The sequence below is a fragment of the Polypterus senegalus genome, chromosome 4 (genome assembly GCF_016835505.1).
Source record: "Polypterus senegalus isolate Bchr_013 chromosome 4, ASM1683550v1, whole genome shotgun sequence".
Classification (NCBI taxonomy): Eukaryota; Metazoa; Chordata; class Cladistia; order Polypteriformes; family Polypteridae; genus Polypterus; species Polypterus senegalus.
In genome coordinates this window covers 242,724,269-242,750,492 of record NC_053157.1, presented here as the reverse complement: position 1 = coordinate 242,750,492, position 26,224 = coordinate 242,724,269, and the positions used below count along the sequence as shown (strand labels likewise).

At 44.0% G+C, this 26,224-nt stretch overlaps 1 protein-coding gene across 1 annotated transcript; it reads left to right on the top strand.

Moving 5' to 3' along the window:
* The first annotated feature begins 4,447 nt into the window (after nucleotides 1–4,447).
* On the top strand, nucleotides 4,448–25,713 carry LOC120528965 (tripartite motif-containing protein 16-like). The gene is made up of 7 exons (XM_039753034.1): nucleotides 4,448–5,068; nucleotides 8,529–8,736; nucleotides 10,142–10,163; nucleotides 13,029–13,122; nucleotides 13,495–13,654; nucleotides 14,254–14,319; nucleotides 24,978–25,713. The coding sequence occupies exons 1-7, from the start codon at nucleotides 4,490–4,492 to the stop codon at nucleotides 25,517–25,519; spliced, it is 1,671 nt and encodes a 556-aa protein (XP_039608968.1). The 5' UTR covers nucleotides 4,448–4,489; the 3' UTR covers nucleotides 25,520–25,713.
* The last annotated feature ends 511 nt before the right edge of the window (nucleotides 25,714–26,224 follow it).

Sequence of the window (26,224 nt, the reverse complement as noted above, 5' to 3'; positions counted from 1 at the left end):
CCAGGGTAACCTTCACGCCTTAATTTCTCAAAGGAGTTCCTCCATCTGACTTCCCTTTGTTAATGAAATGACACCCTCTGCTCTTCTGTATCTCTGTGCTTCTCCTTGAGCAAGTTATTCGTAGCTTTGGACTGGCTTATCTTTTTATGCAGATGATGTTTAGATCTGTTCCAGTGTTAAAAGTGACACTTCATCACAGCTTTCTCAGCTCACAACTTGAATTAGTGAAATTAAATTAAAATTAAAACCTGAAAAGAGCAAAACTCTTTAAAATTAAACTTCAACAAAACTGAACTCCTGCAAAATGGCACTAAAGTGCAACTTAGGAAAACAAGCTCCTCTTCAGCAATTCTGGGTGATGATCTCATCAGACCTTCTTGGTGTCACTTTGATTCCTCCTTTTCTTATTTCACTATGTAAGCCACATTAAGAAAGTTCCACCTGTGTCACATTCCTTATGTTTGCTCATTCCTCTCCTTTTCTAATGCTGATTATCTTGTCCCTGCTTTTATCACATCCTACATTGATTATTTTAAGTCGCTACTGGCAGGTGACACTTCTAATCGTATATCACAGCTCCAGCTGATTCAAAACTCAACTGCCAGAGTCCTGACACGGACCACCAACAGCGAGCACATCACAGCCATCCTGCTGCACCTTCACTGCTCCCTGTGTCTTACAGGACTGAATATCAAATTCTGTTACTGACCTGCCACTAAGGTCCTCTCATTCTGTGCCCCCCACTAACCTGCACTCTGTGGGTGACAGCAGGGCCTTCAGCTGTATATAGCGCCCTGACTGTGGACTGACCTCCTGAAATGAATGACATCAGCTGACTCCATTCATTTGTTTAGGAGGACATTAAACAGACCTGACGTTCAGCCCCTTCTGTCAGTTTACCTCCTCTGTCTGTCCAGGTACTCGGGGTTTGCATTGTCACAAATTATGTTATTTGTTCAAAACTTTGTTGTAGTATTATATGTTGTGTTTTAGTCTGGATTATTGTCTTTAATTCTATTTGAATGTTTTGTATATCCTGTATTTATCTGTATTTAGTGAAGATATTATTTGTAGCAAATGTTATATCTGTCCTGTTGTTCTTTATGAATTATGGACAGGGTGCTATATAAATAAAGTGTGTTCTTATTAGTATTTTTTTTCCTTTTGATGGCCCATCGTTTATAATAATAAGTGACAAAAAGTAGAGCAGTTCTATATAATGCAATTCTTATATACTATAATTCAGTGTAGAATATGTATTGCCGTTTTCTTCACATGCATATTTAAAAGTATTAGATTGGCTTAAATGTTAATTCTAAATTGGTTTCGAACAATATTGCACACATGCATAGTACATTTTTAAAAACGTAATCACTTTTATTATTAACGTTTTACTAAACTCTAACATGGTGTAAACATTATAATTATATTGTGTACTTCATTTAATGAATGTAAACTAAAAAGCTATTTTCAATTAACACAGATCTCGATGATTTTAATTTTGTTGACATGTTAAATGGTTCCACAGACCCGAACACAACATAAATGCTAATATTAATATTTCACAGAAACGATCCATATTGTTTAGTTTGATGTGTGACACGACGTGATGGCAGAAACCCTCTGAACTTCACAATGATCCGTATTATTTGGTTTGATGTACTGTTTATCCCTTCTCATTTTTCTCTCTTAATTTCTGAACGGGTCCTTGACCCGATGTTACTTTCCGGGCTTTGCAGAGACCTGCTGAAACCTTCCAAAAGTAACTTTACGAAGTCAGTCCTGAGAAAAAGGTGACACCACTTCCGGGTCTGTAACTGCGGGTCAACAACTGCAGGTCTAGAACTATGGTGACGTATGGTGCTGTGGGTTTGGATAGTATTGGTATGTCTGCCTGCCTTTCTGTCTGACTAGTGTCCTGTCTGTCTGTCTGCCTTGTGTCCTGTCTCTTATTAATTTTTAAGCAGTTTTCATATTTCTACAATCCTTGTGTTTATTAATGAAACCTATGATTCTGTTTCTTAGACTGAGTGGTCTTCAGTTACCTTAAGAGAGTCTAACAGGTGGGGTTTTTACTTAATAATCTAATAAATTACTGGCACGGACAAAGAAAAAAACAAAAACTCATTATATGAGTGGATTAACATCAGTCAGTTAATTATCCTCACCAACAACATTCACACAACTCTGATAAGCAGGAGGCGAGAACTTATTCTGGGATGGACAATTTGAGTAATAAAGAGGACTGATATGGAGTCTGATGTGCACTTCAGTATGTAATATGTGACGATGCCGGCCCCTCCAGACTCCCTCTTCCCTCATAGGAGTCTGTTGAACCAACGCCTTTGATAGTTATGACCGAGATGAGCGGACAAATCTCATTGAAGTCAGGGGATGGTGGAAAGTGCTTGAGTGCATTTATTGAAAAATAGTCAAAAGTAAAATCAAAAGTGTCCACATGTGCAGTATTCTAAAAAAATAAACAAATGAATCCTTAAAACCAGTGAAAGGTGGGGATAAAATCCATAAGAAATAAATTCATTAAAATCGAGGGTATTATGCAGGGTCTCAGCTCACCTCCTTATGTCTCCCCGGCTCACCCATCACTCATTTTGCCGGCTGAGAATCTGGAACACAAACTCCTTTCTGCTGACCTCAGTCTTGACCGCCTCCACACTACATAGCCAGACTGTCTGAAGTTGGCACAACTCCCATCTCCATTTGCGCTCACATGGTTGCCCCTCGGATTCATTAGGAGGTCTTCCGTCCTGCTCACCCCACTCTACCCAAATATTCAGTGGGGCAAACCACAGCCCCTAGAATGCCTCAGCCTGCGCCCCCTCACAGAGCCCCAGCTCATGCTGCCTTCTCCATGCAGGTGTCCTGATTGTTTGCCCTTCACATGTTTTAACCTCCATGTTTTGATCCATTCTTTCATATCTTCTTCCCCCTCTTCCCTTGTGCTGGCCTGTACATATACGTCTCCATGGGAAGCCCATGAAGCAGTTGAGAATGATTGCACCCACACACACCTCAATTACCACATTAATTCCCCGCAGTCATGCAATCGCGGCCACGGAGACTGACATGGCTTTCTGGTTTAAAAAAAAAAAAAATAAAAGTGTTTTTTGAAGCCACGGACCCGCTATACAACATAATAAAAAATAATAAGAAATACTGACAACAACATTTATTTCTATAGCTCATACAAATAATGCAGCTCAAAGTGCTTTACATGATGAAGAAAGAGAAAAAAAGACAAAGTAAGAATTAAAACAAGAGAACACTAATTAACATAGAATAAAAGTAGGTCCAATGGCCAGGGAGGACAGAAAAAACAAAAAAAAAACTCCCGACGGCTGGAGAAAAAATAAAATCCGCAGGGGTTCCAGGCAACGAGACTGCCCAGCCCCCTCTTGGCATTCTACCTAACATAAATGATCAGTCCTCATTGTATTCAGGGTTTTCATGGAAGGACTTGATGATGACGGTCACGTGGATGTCTGGCCTTTAATCCATCAATGTAGGGACATCATGGTGCTTTGATTAGGTGGTGGTAATGGCGCAAATCGCCACCACAGAAAACCGGAAAAAGAAACAGAAGAGAGAGTATGGGTTAGTATGGATTTTGGAGCCACCATGAATAGTAATGATAATTAATTGAATATACAGAGCATCAGGATTAAAATAAAATGAAGTTATAAAAAGGCCATGTTAAAGTAATGTATTTTTAGCAGTTTTTTAAAGAGCTCCACCGTATCAGCCTGGCAAATTCCTATTGGCAGGCTATTCCAGATTTTAGGTACATAACAGCAGAAGGCCGCCTGCCTCACCACTTCTTTTAAGTTTAGCTCTTGGAATTCTAAGCAGACACTCATTTGAAGATCTAAGGTTACGATTTGGAATATAAGGTGTCAGACATTCTGATATATAAGATGGAGCAGATTATTGAAGGCTTTGTAAGCCATAAGCAGTATTTTAAAGTCAATTCTGAATGACACAGGTAACCAGTGTAGTGACATCAAAACTGGAGAAATGTGCTCGGATTTTTTTTTCCTAGTTAAGATTCTAGCAGCTGCATTCTGCACTCGTTTTAATCGATTGATGTCTTTTTTGGTTGATCTTGAGAGGAGTGCGCTACAGTAATCTAGATGGCTGAAAACAAAAGCATGAACTAATTTCTCTGCATCTTTCAGTTATATAAGATGTGATGCGATGTGACATGAATGACATTTTAGCAGACCCCCTGTGACAGGTCATCTCTTCTGTCACTTGGTGGTCTTCACTCTCTGAGCTCCTGTCTCACATTCACTGTTCACCCTCAGTGTCTCCTCAGATGTCATCTCTGTCAGCTCTCAGCTTTCTCTTTAAATCTCCTCCTCCTCCTCCTCCTCCCTGAGCACAGACAAACTTTCACTTTCGTTTCTTCACAAGTCACTTCCTTGTTTGTCTGACTGATTCTCTCTGCCTGCCTCTCCTCAGACTGACGATGGCTGAAGCCCAGCTGTGTGGATTACAGGACAACTTCACCTGCTCGGTGTGTCTGGACACCCTGACTGACCCCATCACTATCCCCTGTGGTCACAGTTTCTGTCTGAAGTGCCTCACGGACTGCTGGGATCAGAGCCAAGTGTGCAGCTGTCCTCAGTGCAGACACACCTTCACCACAAGGCCTGAGTTGAACAGAAACACTCTGCTGAATGAAGTCATCAAGAAATTAAAGAAGACGACACTCAGTTCTCCTCCTCCTCAGAATTATTCTGGTCCTGGAGACGTGGAGTGTGACTTCTGTACTGAAAAGAAGTTCACAGCGGTGAAGTCCTGTCTAACCTGCATGGCCTCTTTCTGTCAGATTCATCTGCAGCTTCACTATGAAGGAGACGCCTGGAAGGGACACAAGCTGACTGATCCTGATAGAAATCTGAAGGAGAAACTCTGTGTGAAACATCAAAAAAGTCTGGAGATGTTTTGTAAAACTGATGATTCCTGTATCTGCATGATGTGTGGAATGACTGAACACAACAGCCATGAAAAGGTTGAGCTGGAGACGGAAAGAGAAGAAAAACAGGTGAGTGGAGTTTATTGTTTAATGGAAACAAAATGAATGACAGGAATTTACGGATCTGTAATGCAGTGTGACAAAGAAATCCATTCATCCATCTTAAGACCCTCATTGTTGCCTACAGAGTAGTCAGTGGGTCATCACCTGAGTAAATGGAGACCTTCTGAAGTCCTTTGCTCCTTCTCTCCCACTCGGTCTGCCAGTGAACAGCGTCTGGTGATGTCACCTCTGCGTGTTATCAGGTCTCATTCCCGACTCTTTTCCTGCATAGTTCCCATTTGGTGCGATGAGCTGCCCACCTTCACCCGTAATAATAATAATTCATTTTATTTATAAGGCACTTTATACTAGCAGTAAATCTCAAAGTGCTACATAAAAAGTTTAAACAAAGTCAAAGCAAGATAAAAACAGAGAAAAAACGACAATAATTATTGCATTCTTTTTAATAAGCTTTCCTAAATAGAAAAGTCTTTAGCTGTTTTTAAATCAGCCCACAATCTGCTGTGTTCTCAAGTTCTCATTCCAGAGCTGTGGAGCTGTGGCTGCAAAGGCTCGGTCACCTATTGTATGAAGTTTAGTCACGGGGTGCGAAGGCGGTGGGTATTTGTAAAATGGAGGTTTCTTGCAGTAGATTGTAGTATAAGGAGTTCCTTCAGATATTGTGGAGCATTTCCATGGATACACTGGTGAGTAAACAAACAGAGTTTGTATTCGATACGGAGGTGAATAGGGAGCCAATGAAGTGACCGAAGGATTGGTGAAATGTGTTCGTATTTCCACACCCTCATCAGGATTCTTGCAGCATTATTTTGAATTTGTTGGAGCTTTTGAAGGCTTTTGTTGGGTATCCTGATGAGGAGTGCATTACAATAGTCCAGCATGGATGAGACAAAGGCATGAACCAGCTTTTTAGCATCACAGAGGGAGAGGCAGGAACGGAGTTTGGCTATATTTCGGAAATGAAGGAATGCAATTTTACAAAGATGATGGACATGTGTATCAAATGACAGATGGGAGTCTAACTTGACACCCAGATTTGTAATAGAAGGGTAGAGGGTGATGGTGCGGTCAGAAAAGGAAATACAATTTACAGAGGAACAAAGTTGATGGGGAGTGCCAATTAAAAGAGCTTCAGTTTTGGTGCTGTTCAGCTTGAGGAAATTCTTGGACATCCAGGCCTCAATCTCATCCAAGCAATAGGAAAGAGTTAATGGAGGTGTAAGAGAAGTCGAATCCATTCTCATATAGAGCTGCGTATCATCGGCATAGCAATGGAATGAAACTCCATGCCTGCCGATGATGTGGCCCAGGGGTAGCTTATAGATATTAAAAAAGGGTCAGCCCAAGGACTGATCCTTGTGGGACCCCACAGGTGACAGTGTGGGTATGACATTTAGCGTCCCCGAGGGCCACATACTCTGCCCTATCTGTAAGATACGACTCAAACCACTCTAGAGCAGGGCCAGAAAGTCCAATGATATAGTGGAGATGATGAAGGAGAATATTATGATCTACCATATCAAATGCAGCTGTGAGGTCCAAGAGGATAAGGAGTGATGGAGAGCCCTGGTCAGCAGCCATCAGGACGTCATTGGTGACTCTGGCCAGGGCTGTCTCTGTACTGTGAGAATTTCGGAAACCAGATTGAAATTTTTCAAACAGAAAACAACCTTTTCCGAAATCCTTAGACAAAAATGGAAGGTTGGGGATTGGACGATAGTTTGCTATCACTTCAGAATCCAAAGAGGATTTTTTTAAATGAGGTCTAATTTTTGCGGTTTTCAAGGCCAATGGAACTAAGCTGCTCTGGAGAGAGCGATTAATGATATCAGCAATAAGATGGCTTTTATCTGATACATTAGCTTTTACCAGAGGAGTAGGAAAAGGGTCCAATGAACACGTTGAAGGCCTCATCCTCTGCATGATGCCATCAACTTCTTTAACTGTCGTACAGAAAAATTGGGAAAGGCAGCCCATTGGCTTTGGTGTAGAAACATCCAGCAATGGAGGGCTGGAGACAGACAATGAGGAGCGAATGATGTCTACCATAGAGGTGAAATATTCAATAAAATTATTGCTCTGTTCCTCTGTGAAATTATTACAGGCGTAGGTCTGAGGATTTAGTAAATGATTTATCACAGAAAAAAAGTTGTTTGGAATTTCCAGGACTGTTGTTGATTAAATTTGAATAGTATTGAGATCTGGTGGTGGTCAGTGCTCTGGAGTAGTGTTTTTGGTGTTCCTGATAAGCTAATTTATGGACCGTTAAACTTGTTGCAAGAAAACGCCGCTCTAGGGCTCGCCCAGCTGCTTTCATCTGTCGGTGGTCACTTGTAAACCACGGGGCAGATTTTACAACAGAGACCACTCGTGATTTAACTGGAGCATGGGTCTAAAGGATGTTCTGGAGCCCATTGTTGTAATAATCGACTAATTCACTGACAGAAGAAAGGTGGGGAGCAATGGAGAAGTTCTTTTTGAGCATCTCAGGCAGTGAAGTTCAAACTATAACCTGCAGACCACAACTGTCCACTGACAGGGGTGCGATAGTCACGTGGGCTACTTGTAGAGATGTCTGACATTCTGACCCTCATGAGGTGTTCTTAGCAAGATGATGTTACCGTTGGCTGGTGTAAGCTTAGACTATGAGAGCTTAAGACCCCTGTAATGGAGATGAACGTGGGTGTCACATTCAGTCCTGCCTGGTAAAGGAAATCAAAGTGAACAAGTAAGAGAGACCCCACATCCAACATCTCTAGTGAATTGCTGAGGAGGAAATCAAGTGATTTCATTTTACAAAGCAATTGTACATTTTTTTTTTACAGAAAAAGAAAACCAGTAGGAGTGAAACCTTAAAAACTGTAAACTGCAGTGCAGCCCACAGCCACAAAGAGAAAAGGGCAGAGAGAGAGAAAAGAATCTGTTAGAAGAATGAAAAGCAAACTGAATGCTCCTCCACGTGTGCCAGAGGAAGCTCTCCATGGATACAACAATCTGGACAAAGCATCACCTGAGTGACCATAAACCAAGTCAGGAGTTCTCCTGCTCGGAGTCTGAGAACTTCTGACTGTAACTTGGTAGTTAAGATAAAGCCAGGGGGTGAATTCTGGGAGCTGATATCACCATAACTGTGTGAAGGAGAAGGATTTAGCTGTTGTAAGGATCTCTTTTTAAATTTAGTAAGAAAACTAAAGTGGACTTGTATCAGTTCAGAGCAGTATCTCTCTCTCTCTCTCTCTCACACACACACACACACGCAAACACACACACACACACACACACACAAACACACACACACACTTTTTTCTTTTAATCTTTCCTTTTTATTAATTCAAGTCTAAGTTGAGTCAGGAAATTTAAAACAAATGTGTTGTGAAAATATCAGGAGTCAGAAGGAGAAGAAGAAATCACAAAGTGAACGTGAATTCTGATCTGACCACGCATGTCCTCTTGTGTGTCCAAACAGAAACAGCTGTGGGCGACCCTGAGTGACATCAACAGGAGACTTGAGGAGAGAGAGAAGACACTGAAGGAGACAAGGAGGGTAATGGAGGAGATGATGGTGAGTAGAATAGGAAGACAACACTTCATATCAAAGAGAGGAGAAATAAATGAGAACTTGAAGAGCAGCAGAGCTTCACTAGTGATGATGAGTAGGGACATGAGAAGGGAGAGTTAGAGAAAATGTTGTGTGGTGTCCTTCATGGCCTTTCACTGTTGACAGAATCCCAGGTGTTACTCAGTGGAGACTCAGAGAGCATCGCCCTAAAGTCCTCTGATTTTCCATCAGCTGCTAAAGGGGACTTACACTGAAGGTTGATGCTGATGTTGTGAATTAGATCAGCAGGCACAATGTTTTTTTTTTTATTTCAAGAAAATAGAATTGCATGCAATCAAGTTCAACGTAAAAATGAAATGACTTTAAACGTCAAGCTAAAAAATAATAATAATATAAAAAAAAAACAGAAAGTTAAAAAACAAGAAACAAAAACTACCAAACAGGAATCACCCTGCACCCAAGAAAAACAGGACCAAAAAAATTATGAAAATAAATAAATAAATAAATAAAAAGGCATAACATCCTTTTCCCCTGCTATGAATGCTTATTCTAAAGTTTTATTAATTAGATCATGCCATATTTAAAAAAAAATAGCTTTTAACAGAACTTCTAAGTGAGACTTTGTTTTTTCCCAATTTAAAATACTGCAGAACATTTAAATGTTAAATCTGTGTTTTGTCTTGGTAGAGTATTATATTGCTCTACTTTACCCTTTTGTATTATTAAGATGTAGCCTCTGTCAGAATGCTTCTAATTTCACAAACTTACAGTACCACTGTTTGTAAGGTAGATAGATAGATAGATAGATAGATAGATAGATAGATAGATAGATAGATAGATAGATAGATAGATAGATAGATAGATAGATAGATAGATAGATACTTTATTAATCCCAAGGGGAAATTCACATAATCCAGCAGCAGTATACTGATACGAAAAACAATATTAAATTAAAGAGTAATTAAAATGCATGTAAAAGCAGACAATAACTTTGAGTAATGTTAGCATTTACTCCCCCGGGTGGAATTGAAGAGTCGCATAGTGTGGGGGAGGAACGATCGCCTCAGTCTGTCAGTAGAGTTACTCCTTTGCCTGAAGATGACACTGTTCAGTGGATTCTTCATGGTTGACAGGAGTCAGATTGACACTCGCCACAACCGTCTGGTAGAACATCTGCAGCATCTTATTGCAAATGTTGAAGGACGCCAACCTTCTAAGAAAGTATAGTCGGATCTGACCTTTCTTACACAGAGCATCAGTATTGGCAGTCCAGTCCAATTTGTCATCCAGCTGCACTCCCAGGTATTTATAGGTCTCCACCCTCTGCACACAGTCTCATCTGATGATCACGGGGTCCATGAGGGGCCTGGTCCTCCTAAAATCCACCACTAGTTCCTTGGTCTTGCTGGTGTTCAGGTGTAAGTGGTTTGAGTCACACCATTTAACAAAGTCTTTGATTAGCTTCCTGTACTCCTCCTCCTGCCCACTCCTGATGCAGCCTATTCTGCTCCTTCTTTCAGTTTACCCCCTCTGCCTGTCCAGGTACTCAGAGTTTGCTTTTTTATCACAATTTATGCTATTTGTTCAAGATTTTTATGTTGTATTTTGGTGGTTTGAGTCACACCATTTAACAAAGTCTTTGATTAGCTTCCTGTACACCTCCTCCTGCCCAATCCTGATGTAGCCCACAATAGCAGTGTCATCAGCGAACTTTTACATGTGGCAGGACTCCGAGTCGTATTGGAAGTCTGATGTATGTTGGCTGAACAGGACTGGAGAAAGTACAGTCCCCTGCGGCGCTCCTGTGTTGCTGATCACAATGTCAGACCTGCAGTTCCCAAGACGCACATATTGAGGTCTGTCTGTAAGATAGTTCACGATCCATGCCACCAGGTGTGAATCTACTCCCATCTTAGTCAGCTTGTCCTTAAGGAGCAGAGGTTGGATGGTGTTGAAGGCGCTAGAGAATTCCAAAAACATAATTCTTACAGCACCACTGCCTCTGTCCATGTGGGAGAGGGATCGGTGTAGCATGTAGATGATGGCATCCTCTGCTCCCACCTTCTCCTGGTACGCAAACTGCAAAGGGTCGAGGGCATGGCGGACCTGCAGCCTCAGGTGGTGAAGCAGCAGCCGCTCCATTGTCTTCATCACATGTGACGTCAGAGCAACAGGCCAGAAGTCATTTAGCTCACTAGGACGTGATACCTTTGGGACTGGGGTGATACAAGATGTTTTCCAAAACCTTGGGACTCTCCCCTGTTCCAGGCTCAGGTTGAAGATGCGCTGTAGAGGACTCCCCAGTTCCAACGCACAGGCCTTCAGCAGTCGTGGCAATACACCATCTGGACCCGCTGCTTTGCTGGCATGATGTCTCCTCTAAGCCTTCATTATTCAGTATTCTCAGCTAAAATACAAGCAGGAGTTAAGTTACACAAAAAATAATGTATTATTTATAATATTCATATATAATAACAATGTGCAAGTTACATTTGAATATTGGTAGCTATACAACCTGATTAAATGGTGATGTGTAGTTTCAGGTGGCACACAGACTTTTTTGTTACTTTAAATGTCTCTACTTAAGGCATTATTTGAGGTTAGCTTTCTTTAGAACAGGCCACATGCCTGTTTCAATATGGCTGTTGAGCTGTGCTCTTCATTGTGTTGTCCTTTCAGTTCAGTTTGGTATGAGAGAGAGATGATCCTTCATCAGATGTTCCCTTCTTTGGCCAGGAGCCTATCCACCGAACCAGGGAGGTTTTCCACATGGAAACCAACAGGCAAAATGCCATATGAGACTCCCTGTATCTGGAGAAAAGCTTCATCTAAATTCCCTAATAAATAAATCCCATATTATCATTTCTTCCTCATTCTAGTGGTGGGTTAGGAGGTGACCTTTTAGGGCTTCTCATCCCAGCCTTCTATCACAGAGTTATCTGAGTAACTGTCCAGCTGTGCAAAGTTAAGAAAACAGCAGAACACCTCCAGCTTTGGGGTTGATGATACTGGACAGCAGGCAACTTTTACCTCACATTTACTTCCCACATAGTAACACACAGCCAGGTGTCATCATAAACAGTTAGGTCCATAAATATTTGGACAGAGACAACTTTTTTCTAATTTTGTTCTGTACATTACCACAATTAATTTTAAATGAAAAAACTCTTCTTCTTCTTCTTCTTCATTTCAGGTATGGGTTGTCCTTCTCTCTGAAACAACAGGGTGAGAAGGAGATGCCCTTTTTAAAGGCAGACTTTTATATAAACTCTGAGTTCAAATGGAGTCCTCACAAGACAGTAGAGCTGTTCCCTAGCAGCTCCTACTAATGGCTTCCAAGCTCCTTCACAAGAATGCCTTTTATGACTGCGTATCCCATAAAGTCCTGCAGTTTCCTTAATAGGAGCAGCAGCAGAGAGAGTAAGTTATTCGGTGTAGTGGGGGTAATATATTGTCTGGGTGGCAGTCTGCAACTGACCTTCCATCTGCAAATAAAGTACCACCAATCACTCAAGTCAATACAAAATATAATTCATGGCATCAAAATAACAACAAATGTGTCTTGTGATTCGTTATTTTTATCAGGTGACTCAATTCTAAATCTTTCATTCAGATTTCTGTGGAACGAGATGTGGCAGAAAATGAGAAGAGCTTCACTGCTCTGATACGGTGCATTGAGGAAGCCCACAGGAAACTGACTGAGAGGATCAGAGAACAAGAAAAGAGAGAAATGGAGAAGGCTGAAGGAGTCATGGAGCAACTGGAGAAGGAGATTGAGGAGCTAAAGAGGAGAGAAGCTGAGCTGAAGGAGCTTTCAGAGACCAAGGACCATCTCCACTTCCTGCAGGTGAGAGCGACACTTCACAGGGAGTCTGATCAGACTGGGGTGTGTGGGACCGGAGAACATTTAGAGAGAAATTTAAAAGATCTGAGGAGTTTGTACAACATGACATGAACAGGCCATTTTGCTCAGCACAGATTGTCTTTATATATTTCCTCCATGTGCATGACAGGCAGATGAATCTACAGGTGTTCGTGTGACAAAGTGAATTTTTCTGAAATTTAAAAGATGACATCTAATAAAGGATGGTGCCAACTCTTTTCCTAGGCCACCATCTAATGTCTCTATCCTTAAACTGATGAGATTCAAATCCTTCAGTATTTCCTCACAGCTCAGACCCCACAGTCCAATCTCGTCCCTCATCTCCCATCTTTCTCGTGTACTTTTATCTCATTACACACAATAGTCCTGATGTCAACTGTGTTTTGCTGACATTAAGAAGATTCTCTTCTTGATTTAACATCCATATATGGTGGTCATTACATAACTCAGCTTGTCGTAATTTTCTCTACTTTGTGTAGCCGAAAGAAGAAGACGAAGAAGTGTAGTTGATGATGGTGATGAAGACACAAAGGCTCCCAGGATTTCCTCACAAATCACACTTCTAAGTTACAGACCTTCAATTGTATAATCATACTGAAGAGCTTTCTCCCTATATGTGTTAGTCTTTACATTTAATTTAATTAAGTTTGTCTCAGAAGCATAAAGAGCCCAATACCTTGTTTTGTGTGCCAAGTCACTTCTGGACCCACCTGCCCCCTCAGTCCCATTTTCTTGAGTCTCCTCTCATGGAGTCCTATGTGAAAAGCTCATTGATAGTTAAGGTTGATAATCTCTGATGCTCCACTACACTCCACCAAATATTCTCTCCTAAATAACCAACAAGTCAATGACAGGCATTCTCACCATCTAAATTCAAACTGACTGCCCACCATACTGATCCTTAATTCAGAAGAGCCCCCTCTTATCAGCATTATTTACTTTTTATTGTCTCCTTTCTGAAATCTCATTCCCTCTTCTCTTCTGATGCAGACTTTCTCATCTCGCTGTGTCTTTCCTGCTGTTGAAGACTCGTTGAGCTTCACTGTAACCGCTGATTTCTCATCTGAGGACATGAGAAAGGAGCTGTCAAGTCTGACAAAGAGTGTGGAGAAGATCAGCCAGTGGGTCATCATGACAAGGACTTCATCAGGTACAGCGTCTGGTGACATTGTGATTGTTATTGAAGTCCATTAGGAGGACCAGAGTGACAATAAGAGGACACTGAAGAAGGCCTGCTCTTTAACATTTATCTGTCACTCTCTGCTGTTAAATATTTTTTACTATTTAGTGCCTTTCACAGTCATTATCTGAGTGATAACAAACTCTCTAAATAATCAGCTGTGTTTAATCAGATGTTTTAGAATTTTAACTTGAAATGCTATACTCCTTAAACTTTTTTCTATATACTCTCTTAAAAAGTCCTTTTTTCACTTAACTTTGGGATTCTTTTTATTTTTGCAAATTAAGAACATTCGGGACTGCATAAAAACTCTGACTACTCGAGGACCACCTGAACATTTTACTGTGCAGAAAGTGAAGGGGTCTTAATACTCTCTGACTCCCTGTATATTTATTATTAATATGAATATTCAAATCGACATTTGGCCTAATTTGCCAGCCCTTGTATATTTTATAAATGTTTTATTTGAACTCCTCTGCATTTGTAATCCGTGTTTAAGAACTAAACTAAGATCCCACAATGCCATCTTCACAGTTTCCATTCTTCTTCTCTTTTCGTTTTATTTTCAGCTCATGAAGCTCCAGTTTTCACCCTCCAGCCTCCTGAACCTCAGAGCAGAGATGACTTTTTAAAATGTGAGTTTGTGATTTGACTGAATGGATCATCACAATGAAAATCATTGAAGTTTTAATAGAGCAGGACAGGCTTAGGATATGAAAGTCTGAGTGTTGTGTGACTGAGGGGCTGAGAGTGATGGGAGGGTCCCATGACTGGTGTATTATGGGATAGAGAGACTCAGGCGGTGAATCACCAAAGCCATCTGTTGAACCTGAGTCTTGATGCATCCAAAAATATGAAAAATGACAAAAAACAAATAAAATCCACGTCCTGGGGTGCACTTATTTTTTCACACAACTGTATATACAGACACAGTATTAGTTTGAAAATGAAGCACAATTGTAAGTTAAATAAGTCAAAACTGACAAAAGTCCACATCATCCTCCATTCTTTACTCCACAGAGCAGACACTTTGCTTTGAGTTCTCAACTTCACAAATTTTAAACATTAAAAGGAATGAAAATGGCAGACAGAAAATTATTGGGGGAACCTGAGAAGTTCAAAGACCTCACTGGACTGTTGTGACATCTCAAGTTGACTGATTCCTCTAATGAGTGTCACTGAGGTCTTCAGTCACTCAGTCAAGTCCTCACTCTGCTGTGTTGTGTCATTGTGTGCCTCACACTGAACGAGGACAAGAGAAGAGGAGGAGATGAAGAAGGTCATAGCCAATGGTGGTCAAGGTGAAGACTACAAGACCACCTCCAAAGAGCTTCATGTTCCAGTAAGCACAGCTACTAATATTCTCAAGATGTTTGAGAGTCTGCAGGACTGTAGCCCACCTCCCTCATGAGACCACCAGAGTAAAGCTGACCTCAGACTGAACAGAAGGAGCATTTAAATGGAGGAGAAAAAACAAGAAAACATCAAGAGAGACTCAGGCGGACATCTGAGATCAAAGGAGAACAGCATCAAGGCACACCATCTGTTACTTTGTCAATGACAGTGGGCTCCATGGTAGAAGAACCCACTTCTGAAGGACACACACAGACCGGAGTTTTCTAAACTGCGTTTTAATCAGCCACAGTGCTGGAGAAGATCCTTTCAACTGAAGAAACAAAATGAGAGCTTTATGGTGAGTCACAGCAGCTCTTTGTCCACAGAAGACAAAGCAACGCCATTAATGGTCTGAGGTTGAAGTTCTGAATCCGTGAAGGTCACAATGAAATCAGGAGATCATCAAGGTGTTTGGGAGCGAATGTCACAAACGTGAGACCACCAAGAATCGGGGAAAACAAGACATTGGAATGTTGTGAAGTGTCTGCTATGAGCCCTGAACTGAATCCAAGTCAACATCCATGGAATGAGCTGAACACCACAGCTGGGAGGAACAGGCCATCAGACATCAAAAAGAGTGGGCTGGGTGGGCAGTGAGAGGAGTAGAAGTCTCATCCAGAGCCACAGGAAGGGCTTGTTGTCAGTTATTACCTTCAAATAATGAGCGACAAAACATGAGGTGAGGGTCTGAGTCACTTTGTGTGAGCCATCGGAATTTGATTTATTGTTTCAAATAATCTGTGAAGTTAAAATACAAAGAAAGAGTCTGCTGTGTGGAATAAGAATGGCGGGTGACAGTCACTGGGGTCAGTTTATTTACTCGTGGGACTCGTGTTTAAAAAGTGGAAGAGGACCAAAACTACTGGGGGCATCTCGGTGATACAAACAGTAGAGAGATAGACGTGAAAGGCGCTATATATTATAGAGATATTAAAGTTACTATATACTGTAAGAGATGGGAAAGAAATGATATGATATTTGGAGAGAGCAATGAGAAATACAGAATATAACAAATAAATATGAAAGGCACTATATAAGAGAAAGATGAGTAGTGCACTGAAATCTTCTATACTAATCAAAGGCAAAGCCCTCACTGACTCACTGACTGACTGACTGACTGACTCATCACTAATTATCCAACTTCCCGTATAAGTAGAAGGCTGAAATTTGGCAGGCTCATTCCTTACAGCTTACTTACAAAAGGTGGGCAGGTTTCATTTCGAAATTCTACGCGTAATGGTCATAACTGGAAGCTATTTTTCTCCATATACTGTAATGGACGTTAGCTCGCTGGCCATGGGGGGCGGAGCTGCGTGTGACATCATCACGCCTCTCACGTAATCACGTAGTACGTAGAAAACCAGGAAGAGCTCCAAAAACCGCTGATGAAAACATACATTATATAATTAGATAGATAGATAGTGTGGTCCCCGGCCGGGGCTGGAGCCCGGCCGGGACGCCCAGGAGGACGAGAGGAGGGCTTGTGCCTCCTCCAGACCGCGAGGGGGCGTCCGTCCTGGTTATGTTGGGGGCCTCGGGTACAGGGCTTAGAAGCCCAACCCTGTAGGGACCCGAGGTCACCGCCAGGCGGCGCCCCGATGCTGGTTTATCCCGTGTGGTTCCAGGCCGAGGATGGAGCCCGGCTGGGACGCCCAGGAAGACCAGAGGAGGGCTTGTGCCTCCTCCAGATCGCAAGGGGGCGATCGCCCTGGTTGTATAGGGGGCCACGGGTAGAGGGCTTGGAAGCCCAATCCTGTAGGGGCCCGTGGCCACCGCCAGGCGGCGCCCGGAGCCTGAGGAACCCTGGAGCCCAGCACTTCCGCCACACCAGGAAGTGCTGGGTGGAAGACTTATTGTGGCGCCCGGAGAGTTGCCGGGAGGACAGCGGCACTTCCGCCACGCTGGGCGTGGCCAAGGAAGGAATGCAGGAAACACCTGGTGCTCATCCGGAGCAGGATATAAGGGGCCTCCCTTCAGTCGAGGGCTGAAGTCGGGTGGAAGAGGACGGAGCTAGCGGGAGGACTGGAGGCGGCCAGAAAAGAGAGAGAGAAAAGAGAGAAAGAGGCATTGTAAGGCCTGAGGAGAAACAGAGGCATTGTAAGGCCTGGAGTTGGAGAATCGGTGCAAGAGGCACTGGGGAGTTGAGCACGGGACTGCTTGTAAATAGTGTAAATAAATAAGTGTGTGGTGAGCAATAACGATGTCTGTCTGCCTGTGTCCGGGGTCAAGTTCACAATGGCGCTAACGTAATGGCCAACCGTCTGGTGCAAGACGGGGCCTCATATCGATAAATATTTTGTGAATGACCCGGCGCAGCAGGGGACTCCACACACTTGTTGCAGGTGCGGCCCGTGCAAAACCCCGCGGGTGCGTTTTGCTCCTGAAACCGCCGCCGGCATGGATATCCCCGGGTACGGAGGAGGAATAGACATCGCCGGAGCGCAGCGGGCTCCGAAAGTCGCGCTGTTGACACGGACAGCCAGGCCGGCGTGTGGCAACGCAAAAGGCCACACCGAGGCGGGGGCCTCGGCACGACAGGATCCGGGAGGTGAGTGCCCTGCCCTACAATGATCGGCCCTTCGGGGTCGTTCATACCTTGTATTCCACAGGGAGGGACAAACCGGATCCGCGTCTGTGGCAGGAGCGCGCTGGCCACGGGCTGTCGGCATTGCGCGACGGAGGCAGCAAAGGAGGCTGCGAATGGAGCCGCTGCTCGAGGAGTCGCCGCAGCTACAACGCAGTGAGGAGGCACGTCTCCGTACTCCAGCGCAGGGAGACAAGATGGCCGCGGGCCGGAGGTCCCGCCGCCGACAGGCATGGGATTGGCCGGTGTGTCTTGCGTGCCCGCCGATGATTGGATGGAGGCGGGCCCAAGGAATGCCAGTCCCGTGCGGAGAAGAGACCCATTTGGGCCAGGAGGAGTGGCCCACAGGAGGCAGGCGTCGAGTGCAGCTGATCAACAGGTAAGCTCACCGGCGTCTGTCTCTTTGTTCCCACCAGCGGCTCGGCGCGTGTCGGGGGAATCTCCTCGGCCCGCCGAGTCGCCTATGATGCAGGTGCTGAGTGTTATCGCCGCTCAGTTGGAGCAGCTGATGGGGAAGGCGGTCGCGTCGGGAGAGACGTCGTGTGAGACGTCGTGTGAGACGGAGGATCGGCGCGGCGCTGGAACCGGAGGCCGGCGGAGCACTGCGGGGGTGGTGAGTGTTGCCGTCCCCGTAAAGCAAGTGGGGGGGTTCGCCGAACATGGCCGTGACCGTTTACGGGATGACCGGTTCCAAGTAGGCAACTTCCCAACAGCGGACGCGGCGGTACAGACGGCTGGCGAAGCGAGGAGGTCGTACACGCAGGGGCTGGTAGGATCAGGGCTGCAAAGTGCCCCGGGTCCTAGCACCCTGCGCTCCAAGCCCGCAGCTGTTTCCCGTCGCTCTGCAGGGACGCAGACGGGACTGCATTTGAGCTATTGCCACGCTCAGACCCAGACCATCAAGGCGTCCAAGAAGAGAGGGAGGAACCGAGGGGTGAATGCCGGTTCCTCGGACAGGGGAGGACGCTGCGCTGGGTGCGCATGCCCGAACGAAGGCCGTCCTCTGCAGACGCAGAGGAAATCCCCTGGGCGGCTGGACGAGCTACCTGTGAGAGCGGTGCCGCGGACAACGAGCGGACGGGCACGGAACCTGCAGCGGAGGACTTCAGCAGGCAAGTTAGGGGCTGTCGGAGGGGGCAGGAGCACTGTCGGTATGGAGACCGACGGGACGCTCAGGGTGAGTGTCCCGGCAGTGCTTCTGGCCCTCTGTTTCCTTTTTCCACAGGCCAAGCCCCGACGGCGCTGAGGACACGCCGTCAGGGGCCTGCCCTCCTGAAACGGGCCGCTCCGCGGGAGAGCTCCACGCCAGGAGGCCAATAGTGTCCCAGCTGGGGACAACGGGGCGAACGGGCGGACCAGAGGGGCACGTTTGCGTCGGTGGGGGTGCCGAAGAAAGATGACCCAGGGTGCCGTGATGGACCCTGGGGACATAGTAGGACCCTCTCCGGGGACGTACTGCCCTTCGGGTTGTGTCGTTCGGACCCACGTGTCCTCGCTGGCGGTGGGGCACTGTGGTCCCCGGCCGGGACGCCCAGGAGGACGAGAGGAGGGCTTGTGCCCCAGGAAGTGCTGGGGGGAAGACTTATTGTGGCGCCCGGAGAGTTGCCGGGAGGACAGCCGGCACTTCCGCCACGCTGGGGCGTGGCCAAGGAAGGAATGCCGGAAACACCTGGTGCTCATCCGGGAGCAGGATATAAGGGGCCGCCTCCCTTCAGTCGAGGGCGGAAGTCGGGTGGAAGAGGACGGAGCTAGCGGGAGGACTGGAGGCCAGAAAAGAGAGAGAGAAAAGAGAGAAAGAGGCATTGTAAGGCCTGAGGAGAAACAGAGGCATTGTAAGGCCTGGAGTTGGAGAATCGGTGCAAGAGGCACTGGGGAGTTGAGCACGGGACTCCTTGTAAATAGTGTAAATAAATAAGTGTGTGGTGAGCAATAACGATGTCTGTCTGCCTGTGTCCAGGGTCAAGTTCACAATAGATAGATAGATAAGAAGGCCGCGAATCAATTAGAAGCGGAGCGAGTGACATATAAAACCATATTCAGCGGCTCACGTGAACTGACGAAAGCGCAGACAAAAGCAACAGTTCCAAAGAGTGCTGAACAAAACCGAATTACACTGCTACGCTCAAATAGACAAACCACACGCCGTGTGTAATAGTAGAGGCTTCGCCTCTAGCGCCGAGGTTCGATTCCTGAGAGGGGATGCACTAAGTATATACGCGCGCTTCTCGATTCATTTTAGCCTCGCATCCCTTGGTTTGAGACGTATGAAAAAATATGCGGTTAACGCAGAAAGACAGATCACCAATATGAATAATGGATACTTTATTTGCGATCAATGATTGTTTTTGTAAAGCCATACTTGGTGTAATCATTAGATGAACAGTAAAAAAGTAAGAGCGAGGGGAGAGTAACTTATTGAGGCACACAGGCAAAACCACAATAGCACGCGGGCTCGATGTACTGCAGTGCGCGTTAACTCGATCTGAATTGCGCGATCACATTTGGAAAAATATATCTTTTCAAGTTCTATTTAATCCATATGTGTCAAACTCAAGGCCACATCCGGCCCGGCGTGTAATTATATGCGGCCCGCGAGATCATTTTATATATTATTGTTATTAATGGCCTGGGGATATGAAGCGCTGGTAACACAATAAACTACAGATCTCATAATGCAGCCCTTCAGCTGCCTTGCCGAACACTTACCGTGTTAATCGACTCTAGCTTATGATGCTGCAAGTTATTGTGAAGCTATCCCACACGATGCCAAAGAGAAAAGGTGATTCTGAACATAGAGCCTTTAAAAACCGATCGGAAGGCTGAGTATATGTTTACTGACATTGCCGGTAAACCCGTGTGTCTCATTTGTGGAGCTAATGTGGCTGTAATTACAGAATTTAATCAAAGACGGCACTATGAGACAAAACATCAAGATAACCTGAAAGACCTGAATGCAATGCACAAGATACAGAAAGCAGAAGAGTTAAAGAAGAATCTGACACTTCAGCAGACGTTTTTACCCGTGCAAAATCACAACGTGATTTCAAGTGAAGCTACTTTTATGGGAGACACAAATGCACCAGTGCAACTTGCCCCACTTTCCCTGTTGCCAAGTAATGTTGAACCAAGTCGGCACAAAGGTGTTCACAAATACGCACTTTGCTGATAAACTGAGCGCACTGCGCACTGAGTTCGCACGGCGCTTTGGTGACTTTGAAGAACAAAAAAAGAATTTTCAGTTGTTTCGCAACCCATTTGCCATCGATGTGCAAACTGCACCTGTGCACATTCAGATGGAGGTGATTGAGCTGCAGTGTAATGGCACACTGAAGGCAAAGTACGATACTGCAGGGCCCGCACAGTTTATTTACTCCATTCCTGCAGAAATGCTCCAGCTCCGTCTACATGCGGCTCGAACCTTGTGCATGTTTGGTACCACATATCTGTGTGAGAAGCTCTTCTCATTGATAAAGAATAACAAAACAGCACACAGGAGTCGCCTCACTGATGAGCACCTGCAATCCATCCTGAGAATCTCCACAACACAGAACTTCACACCAAACAGAAACGAACTTGTTGCCAAAAAAAGATGCCAGGCGTCAAAATCTGATAAAATGACATAAGAGCAAAGACAACTGAATGATTTGATTTGTTATTGCTGAAAAGAACACATTTTATTTATATTTCCAGGTTTTGTTATGCAGCATGTTCATATTTGAATTTGTATAATTTTGACAGGATATATTTTTATGGAGAGCAAAATCTTTTGGGATATTTAAAATTTAAGTTTATTTTTTATATAAAATTACATAAGAGTAAAGAAATTTGAATGTTTGTTCTTTTAACGTTTACTTTATTTCTAACTTGTATAATTTAGACAGGATATATTTTTATGGAGAGCAAAATATTATAAGTTATTTAAGGTTTGAGTTGATTTATTCCGGAATAATATTCTGTCGACTAAATAAAAAATCCTTTTATTTAAAATTTAAATAGAACTTGAACAGATACGATAGTTCATAATATCCAGGCAGACTTGCACGTAAGAGCGGGAGTTATCCGTTTTAACAAGCAGCATATTGCACTGATACGAAATAGCCTGCCCATTTAATTATTTAGGAATGGATAAATAAATTAAGATTTTGTACAAATAATGTTTTTCATTTTTCTTCCTTCATGGATTCTGGCACCCCCAGCAACAGTTGCTCGCACCCCAAAGACTGTATTTATGTATATATATATATGTTTATATATATGTGTGTGTATGTATATATATGTATTTGTGTGTATATATGTGTGTGTGTATATATGTATGTGTGTATATGTAGATATGTATATATATATGTATATATGTGGATGTATGTGTATATACTGTATGTATATATATTTATATATGTGTGTGTATATATATATATATATATGTATATATATATATATATATATATATATATATATATATGACAACAACACTCATCACTCACAACAGTGACAAAACAATTACATTGACAATCATGTTACGTTATTTTCAAAATATTTCCTTTTCTTTTTCATTACTTCTTTAACACACTACTTCTCCGCTGCGAAGCGCGGGTATTTTGCTAGTAAATAGATATACATGAAAGGTGCTATATAATAGATAAAGGAGGAATGCAGTGTGGTGTGGTGGTGAAGACTTTGGACTTCAAACACTGAGGTAGACAGATTGACAGATGACAATCACTGTGGTCAGTTTTCTCTTATTTGACAGAAAATTAGCATTCTTGTTTAAAACGTGGAAAGACAAAAACTACTGGGGGCATGTCGGTGACACAAACAGTAGAGAGACAGATGTGACAGGTGACATATAATGATATAAATATGATTCATTCAGGTCAGAGGACCATCATGGCTGTGGTAGGTTTACATTGCAGTGTTTTTTCACACAACATTGACAAACCGGTTTAATCCAGTTCAGGCTGCAGTGTGTTAAGTCAGGTGCTCACAACCACACAAGGTCAATTCAGAGTCGCCAGTTCGCCCAACATGCACTTCTGTGGATTGTGTGAAGAAAACCAGGAGTGACACGAGGAGAACATGCTGACCTGACAAAGACGACCACTGGGCGCCAAATTCAAAGTTGTGAAGCTCAATCTGTGAGGCCGCAGCTCCAACCCCTCGGCCATCATGCTGTCCTGAATTGAGTTGTACCAGTTCAGTTTCTCTTATTTATATCTTTAATATTTTGAACCTGCGTCTTTTGATTTTAAAGTTAATTTCTTCTCAATGAATCATCTGCTTTAATGACTGAATAGCTTTTTCTCACTCCATTTTGATTTTCTTCATGAACTTCAAATCTCTCAGGACTCAATAGCCGCCTTGTTTGCTGGCCAGTGATGAAGTGTGACAGTGGATTGATTTTAAATTAAAGAGGTGGACTGTGACAATAAAAGTATCATTTAATAAAGCCAGCGGTCTGTGTGGACAGTCCATTTAAACTCTGACCTGGGCGGTGACCTTGTGCTCATAATGATGGCGCTGATCAGGACAGCCACAGTTGTTTGCTCGCTGCTGACGTGTTGTTTTTCTCTGTTAACTTTGCCTTTTGTAACAATATGAGGATTACATACACACAAGGTCAGCTCCTGTCTATTGGGATTTGACTTCATTTCTCCTCCACTGATTAAGGACACTTTCATACGAATTTAGCACTTATGAACCTCCGACTGCAGACTCGGACTCCCAGCCAGGTAACTCTGACCTGAAGAGGAGAAGGGGGAAGCGTTCAGGGTCTCTGATGGGGTTCAGGAAACGCGTTTGTCGAGTGCCCCTTCCCTTACCGGTTTTATCAACGTCAGACCACTGAGGCCCAAAACAGATGATCTTCATCTTCTTCTTGGCCCCAGTAAGGATTATTCTCTCTGGTCAGTGTATTGCTGTGTGGGCACCTGGCTTACTGCATCAGTTCCTGACTCCAAATTAGAACTGCTGAGGTTTCTGCTTTACAGAGCAGTTAGAGATGCTGATCATCACAACAAGTCAAAGGTGTTGGAGTCTGCTGCTACATTAGTATGTTTGTGTGGACCCCCACCTCTCAGACTGTCTCTGTATCAGCACAGGTGCCCCTCAAGGCTGTGAACAGCCCCCCTACTTTACTCCTTGTACCCCAATGACTGCAGGTCCACTGATCCTTCAGTAAAATCATTAAGTTCACTGATGATACCACCATTATTGGTCTAATTACTAACGGCAATGAAACACATCCTAGAAAAGAGGGGTCTTGTCTTGTATCTTGGTGACCTTCAACACCCTGCTGCTCAAGACCCCCGAGACAGTGGAAATGGCCATTGACTTTCATAAACAGCAGTCACAATGTCTAACACTAGAAATTAATGATTCAGCAGTCAATATGGTGGTCTCCTTCAAAGTTCTGATCACAGCAATCACAGACACTCTCAGCTGGGACATGAACACCACCACATCAATAAGAAGGCACAGCGGCGATTGGACTTCTTACACCAGATAAAGAAATTAAATATTTCACAGCCAATCCTCGTTCAGTTTCACAAAGCCATAATTGAAAGTGTAATCACATTCTCCATTGGTGTCTGGTTTGGCTCACCAACAGCACACTCCAAAAATAAATGAGAGCGTGTGGTGAGGTCTGCTGTGCTCCTCATCTGTGCAGACCTGTAAGCATCTCGCTTCACTAACCGTGTCACAAGGACCACCACGGACTCATCTCAGCAGCTCATCACTTCTTCACACAAACTCCCATATGCTTCAGTCAATTCAAACTCAAACTAACAGACACCTCCAGAGTTTCTTAGCCAGAGCGACAGCCTCTCCCAGCAGTGACTTAGCCATCTTCTGTGTGTGTTCATGTGTTCTGTCAGAGACTGTGTGTGTGTGTACAGTGTGAGGACATGTGTGTGTGTGACACAGGAATACACACTACACACACACTCTCACTGGCACATCACTATTGGCACATCTCTTTTATAATTGGATTATTTTACAACTTGGTTTGAAGTTTGTCTTTTTAACTTCAGCTATTTCTATTATTTGTCTGTGATGTTGTGTTCTGTTATAAGGAGCTCCAAATCTACAAAGTCAGATTCCTGCACATGAAGTACTGGAGAATAAAAGGGATTCAGATTTATTGTGATTCTAGAATTTTATTTAAATTTTCACAGATTCTGTCCAATCAGATGAACTCTTTATTATTAGTGTCTCATCAGCGCAGCTCCTGATTGGTTCTTGTGAATTGTTCATGTTGTGCTCCGCCCCCAGTCCTGTTATAGATTTCGACACTCATTTTCTTTTCTCTCCTTTCAGATTTCTGTGCCCTCACACTGGACATCAACACAGCACACAGAGACCTCCGTCTTTCTGAAGGGAACAAGAAGGTGACATGTGAGGGGACAAAAGCCGAATATCCTGATCATCCTGACAGATTTGACATCTGGTCTCAAGTTCTGTGCAGAGAGGCTCTGACTGGGACTCGCTGTTATTGGGAGGTGGAGTGCAGTGGAGACTTCATGGTGATTGGAGTTGCATATAAAGGACTGAGCAGGAAAGGATGGGAGTGCGGCCTTGGATACAACGACAAGTCTTGGAGTTTGCAGTGGTCTTATTTCCAGTACTCTGTTTGTCACAGTGACAAGCAGATTGTAATCAGCGCCCCCTACAGCGCCAGAATAGGTGTGTATCTGGACTGGCCTGCTGGCTCTCTGTCATTTTATAGCGTCTCACACACAATGACCCTCCTGCACAGGTTCAACACCTCCTTCACTGAGCCCCTCTATCCAGGGTTTGGGTTTTATCTTGGTTTTAACTCCAGTGTAACAATCAGCCATCTGACACCATGGGACCACTGACCAGTACCCTCCACCAGTCATTTTTGGTCCCCACAAGCAAAGGTCCTCTTTGTGTTTGTAGATTGGGGTGAAATTAAATTTATAGGATGGGTGGGTTTGGGGGGCAGCACCTCTGAGATTGAATTTGTGGATGAGAATGCGGGGAGTGTGCGGCTGTCAGGGTCTCCATTATTATTGGGTTTGAGTAGCCAATCGGTGTGTGTGTCATAGTGAGGGGCGGAGACACCTCAGACCTACAAATACCAGTCTGACCAGCAGGGGTCACTGTTGATTCACAGCCACATGTCCTTCAGGCTGACACCCCAACAACTACTGAGGCCCCCAAGTGTCACTGAATGTCACCTGTTAAGTAGGACAGGCGTGTGGTCCTGCTGGATCAGCACAACTGAAAGGCGCTATACAGACTCAGTATGGAGAGCTCTTGAATAGTGACTATATGAAGGAGCAGAGAGTGACAGAGGGGGCTGGAGTGTTGTCGACTCACCAGACATTTTGTGACCCTCCATTGGTCACTCAACGGGTCCTTCACTTCATAATGAATTCACTGTGAATGTCTGAAGATGAGGACTCATCGGTCAGTCAGATGTCAGCCATACTGACAGAGTTTGGTGTTTTAGTTGATGTCACATTAAACTTTAAACTGCACCTCCTCCTTGTCCCCAGATTTGTCACTCCTGGTACCCTGAAAACTCCAACATCTTCAAT